We start from the raw sequence: 5,201 nt of genomic DNA, 5'->3' as shown, positions 1-5,201 counted from the left end.
TGGCGGGACGGGACGTGCCCGTTCCCTGCTGGGCTCCAGCGCACCCTCCCCAGCTGCCGCCCACAAGTCCCGTGGGTGCTTGAAGGGAAGATGGGGTGGTGTGCTTCGTGAAGGCTCACCATGGTGTAATCACCAGGTGTAATTGAACCCTCGTCCTACCTTCATAATGGTTATGCTACATATGTAATTAAGCCCTCACTGTTATGCTCAGTGAAGAAGGGGGACGCAAGGTGTCTGGGGATGCTGCTGCTCAAGTGTGCCAGTTGCAGTCAGTTGCCCTGATGCGTAGTGGGAGGCTTTGGCAGGCACTGGCTGGCACGGGGTGCTGTGTTTAGCCTGCGTGCTGCCACCAGCACTTCTGCGGCACATTTCCTCCACGCTCCCCGAGCCGGCGCGCTGCGTGGCCAGACAAGCTATGTCTAGCGGAGGTGCATGCATGAGTGTTGCTGCTTCAGCAATCATCCAAGTGAGGGAGAGTGGCTCTTCCGGCTGCTGGTTTAGAATGGCAGATTAGTGGTGAAATACACATTTAACCTGTACCCTTTGAAACACTAGCCTGCTTCAGGTTGGCTTTGTTTTCATTAGAAGCAAGAAAGGGGATGCCTAAGAATTCGGCCATATGCAGGCTTAATAGTTGGGTCAAAATGAACTTCCACCTCACTGGTGTGAAGTTGGCAAGACTGCATGGGTCTTGAAGTAGCCCTGAATTTTCACAAAACAGCAAAGATAATCCGATCCACTGCACTCGTATGAAGAGTGAAATTGCTAACTGCTGCTGCGTGTGCAATGTGACAGCCCGAAAGGGCCTTTTCCCCTTTGCTTGTAACAACTTTTTTAAACCCAGTGCATTTTGCACAGCTCAGGTGTGTGTGCAGAGCATCGAGTACAACTTCATACTGTTTTACTAGGCAGATTGAAAGGAGCAGGCTGGTTTCTTCACCCGTGCCTGCAGTTCCACTTGGGTGAGGTCTACCCGGGGCAGCCTGCAAAAAGACAGAAAAGGGACGGAGGGAACAGCTGTGTACCACCGTACACTATCGCCCAACGAAGTGTTGTCAGCGACAGCGACAAAACCTGCTTTTCTGAGGAGATCACCTGAGGTGGCGTGTGTGGTGAGGAGAGTTTTTGGTTCCAAGACCCCAGCCACGAGATCAACCTTCTCGGCCTTGGCAGTCGGGGGGGCTGAGTGGAGTGCTTTCCTCCCGCTTTGCTGAGCCTGAGCACCCCGGGAAGCCACGTGACTGCCTTCCCCTTTCCCAAAAGATTCCTCAAAAACAGAGCATGTTAGTAGTTAAAATCATAGTCCTTAGGCTTCCACTGGCAGGAGGAGCACCCATCCCCCTTTGCACATTAGCACCCTGCCACCAGGAAGGTGGGTGCTTTGAGGGAGGCAACGCAGGAGAAATCGCCACGGGCAGCAATGCGGGAGGGATGCATTTGGCACAGACTTCCTTTTCAGTGCCATTAATATCACTCCTTGAGGTGCTTGTGGGGCACTGTCCCAAAGAGAGGGAAACGCTCCCCAGGGACCGGAGCCTCCTGCCTGCACATGCCTGCCTGAAGCTGTGGTCCTGCCTTCCCACCGCTACAGGACAGGGTGCTGCTGTGTCAGGTCCAGGGGTCCTTTGCTGTTGATCGCTGAAAACGGCTTTACCCTGTAGGTCAGGGGATGATCACTAGCGTTGGAGGTGCTACCCTGCAGGTCAGGAGTGACGGCGTGGATCATCACTAGGATAAGAGGTGCCCAGCTGAGGCAGGTTTTCTTTTAGGGATTTCTTGAAGCGGCTGCTCCTCTGCACTGTGAATGGGTGGTAAATGCAAAGGTACAGAAGCACTCGGTTGTCTGTCTCTCATCTGCCACTCTGATGTTTTTTCACTCTCTGCTTCCCCCCCACCCCTCAACGGAAGAGGGATTTTAAACAAGAATACCAGAGTGCCAGCAGCCATTAGCCCGGCAGCATGCTGTACTAACTACAGAGCAAAGTACGCAAGCTGCAAATGTTTCCCACGTTCCTAATTTGTGACATGCAGAGCGAAATAGAGTGGGGCTAGATCACAACTCTGTATACTGACCAGCAATTTTCTCTCCTCCTCCAGCAGCAGCCCCTTCAATGACCGGCCGATGTGCAGGATCTGCCACGAGGGCAGCAGTCAGGAAGACCTGCTTTCCCCCTGCGAATGTACGGGGACCCTGGGGACTATTCACCGCAGCTGCCTGGAGCACTGGCTGTCGTCTTCAAACACCAGCTACTGTGAACTCTGCCACTTCAGGTTTGCAGTGGAGCGCAAACCCAGGCCGTTGGTGGAGGTCAGTACATGGGGCACATCCCCAAAAGCTTACCTTTAATGAGCAAATCATGTTTGGTTTTGTATAGGCACTGCAAAGCCTTTGCGGCTCCGCCGAAGCCAGAGCAAGCTGTGAGTTTTGGGTTTGGCAGGATGAAGGGCAGGAGCTCAGGGAAAGGCCAGGAATAACAAAACCCTTATTTTGAACCAAATCAAAACAAGCGAGAAGAACGGGATCGATGGGTTTGCTTCCCTGTAAACGTGAGTGAAGATCTGGGGAACAGCATGCAGCCAATTCCTAGTATACCAGCCAGCTTGGTAGAGGGTCGAAGAGAGGTAAGGAGCATTTTCTGTGGAATGCAAGGCAAGCGTCAGTATTCAGCATATTAAATATAGGTCAGGAATATTTTTTTTCTTGCTTTTGGGAGAGAGGTAACAAACTGAGGAGCCTTAGAAACCTGGTTTCCATGTCAAGCCCACAAGAAGGAATTGTTCTTGCTTAGCGTCTGGCATGTTTAGCGGTTTGTGAGTGACCTTTTGGCCTCCTCTTGCCTGTACGCCAGACTCAACAGTGAATTGGACAATTGTTTCTCCCTTATCAGTTAAAATTCAGTTTTTGCCAACTATCTATGCCTTAGTGGCTGCATGAAGTTTGCCTTTTCTTTTTTGCCCTCAGGGAAAAAAAGAAAAAAATACCAAGATCATGATCTTTACATTGTTAATGATCTTTCTCCTCCCCTATTTTAATTTGGAAAAAAAAAGTAAAAATTATGGTCTGTGTTGGAATTAAAAGTTAATTACAAATAATAACATTTTACACAAGAAGCATCTTATTGTACCTTATGTCCTTCCTGTGCATATTCATCGTTCCTGTAAACTGTAGCAGAAGTGGTTGAAGGAGGTACGGTATTAAAAATAAAGGGGAGGGGGGCACCTTGTTTTGCTCTTATTCACAGATGAGAGGATACAGGATAAAACTGACTGCTGGGAAGTCGGTCAGGGACCCCTGCAGGGAGGGGCTGAACAGTTCTCATTGAAGGCTACCAAACTGCTTTGCACTGGATTAAATTAGGCATCTGCATTTTGTGTCTAAGCCTGAGGATATCTTCATTCTTCCTTAGGAGCAGCAAAAAAGAGGTGCACGACACGATATTTATAGCACAAGACCTGTAGTCCTGTCAAGCCTTAACCAGAGCAAGCCTCGGCTGGCTGTGTTCGATTGCCTCTGGCCCGTTGTTTGGTGCTTCTAGCAGGACTCCAGCCTCTCTCAGGAAGCTGGTCCCAGTTTGCGAAACGCTGCTCTTGAGTGTTCTCAGGCTGTCAGCAGCCGAGCAGCAAAATCTTTGTGACTGAGCATTCTCCACTGATGATGATAACGCCTTCTTTCCGCCAGCTGCTCCGAGCCTGCGCCAAGCAGTTTTTGGTTACCGTTTTGGCGCGAGGATGATGCCACTCTGAATTTGTCTCCTGAAAAGAAAGATAAGTGATGCTGAGGCAGTGCAAAGTAAACAGTTTGATTTTAGAGTCCAGCTTCAAGCTGTTCCCTTGCAACACCTGCTTGTGAGGCTTGCTTTGCACAAATGGGACGTGACATTTTCAGAGCTAATGATGATTGAAGAAGTTGAAAGCGAAGCTAACCCTGCCCAGGCTGGGGGAGTCTAGTTGCTTGATGAAGTGTGGCTTTTCTTTTTGGCAAAGGCAGTAATAAGCAATAGCAACAACAATAATGCTAACAATAACAATGATAAAGCTGTCTTTTGTTTCTCAGCTGAGGACAAATGAGAAGCAGGTGCAAGAACATTTCTGAAACATTGTACACATTGTTAATTGATGTTTTTACTACCTAATCTTTTCTTGATTCTCAGCTACCATACCCGCAGTATTTTAGTGTAAGAATCAACAATTATGTACAACTGCAGAAAACATCATAAAAAAAAGCAACTGACATTTTTGAACTCCTTTGTGATCTTATACAAGGAGTACGTTTTCAGTTTAGAAGGGAATAGGAGCTGTACTTTCAAAGTTGAGAGCAGCAGAGACAAAGAGTAACTAAGATGAGTTGTATGCAAGGGGACAAATGAAATAGAAAGATATCAGTCAAATTTCTTGATTTCTGTTAGCATAATTTAATTTTGTCCTTAAAGTTTGTGCTTATTTAATACACAGTGCTTTGAAACCCAGAGACCTCCCCATGCAAATAATTACAGCAAATCTGGGAGTTCCCAAAGTATGACTAAAGCAGATACAAGTTGTCAGATTCCTCCCTCTTCTGTGTGCTAAAAGCACCGTCCTGTCTGTCTCCCTGTGTCACTTAGAGTATGAGAGCATGGAGGGAGGTGTATGAGACACAGTAGGACCATCTTCCACAAAATCCTGCCATCATGTTTGGACAAGTGACAAGCCAAAGTGGCCACCTGCTTTTTAGTGAGGTAATTAGTTCTCCAAAGATTCCTCTGAACTAGATAATGGAAATGGTAAATGGTCGTTTCAGTGGAGGTGAATGATGAGTTTACCAAAGCATTTTAGGAGGTCAGAAGGGACCATTGTACTCATGAAGTCATTTGTAGAGCATAGTCTTATGCTCTTGTAAGCTTATCTGGTAACTCCTCAGCAGGCCCTAGCTCATGAGGGGAATATATCCCATCCATTGGTCAGTGACAGGTAATACAAAAATGCTTGAAGCTATCAATTTTCATATTAATCTTTTCTCCTGGAGATTTTTCATCAGGAAGAAAAATACTATTTCTGACTATTCAAAGACATATTATTCACTTTCTTAAAAGGGCCAAAAAAAGGAAGAGAAAATGGTATTATGTTTTCTCCTCATCCCTTCACTGGATTAATCACTGCTTCTTAACGGCTTAGCAGTGGGTGTGAAGGAAATCTCAACAGAAACAAATAGAGATACTTCACTT

The 5,201-nt window shown here is 47.1% G+C and overlaps 1 protein-coding gene across 1 annotated transcript in view; it reads left to right on the top strand.

Annotated features, from left to right (window-relative positions):
• Positions 1 to 5,201, top strand: part of MARCHF3 (membrane associated ring-CH-type finger 3) — a 75,074-nt gene that overhangs the window by 51,763 nt on the left and 18,110 nt on the right. Inside the window, exon 2 of the mRNA XM_009648959.2 lies at positions 2,053 to 2,308. Within this exon, the coding sequence (XP_009647254.1) occupies positions 2,053 to 2,308 (256 nt within the window). The remainder of the gene's footprint in view (positions 1 to 2,052; positions 2,309 to 5,201) is intronic.

Source organism: Egretta garzetta, unplaced genomic scaffold, assembly GCF_000687185.1.
Source record: "Egretta garzetta isolate BGI_Z169 unplaced genomic scaffold, ASM68718v1 scaffold541, whole genome shotgun sequence".
Lineage (NCBI taxonomy): Eukaryota > Metazoa > Chordata > Aves > Pelecaniformes > Ardeidae > Egretta > Egretta garzetta.
This window is presented reverse-complemented; position numbering and strand designations above follow the sequence as displayed.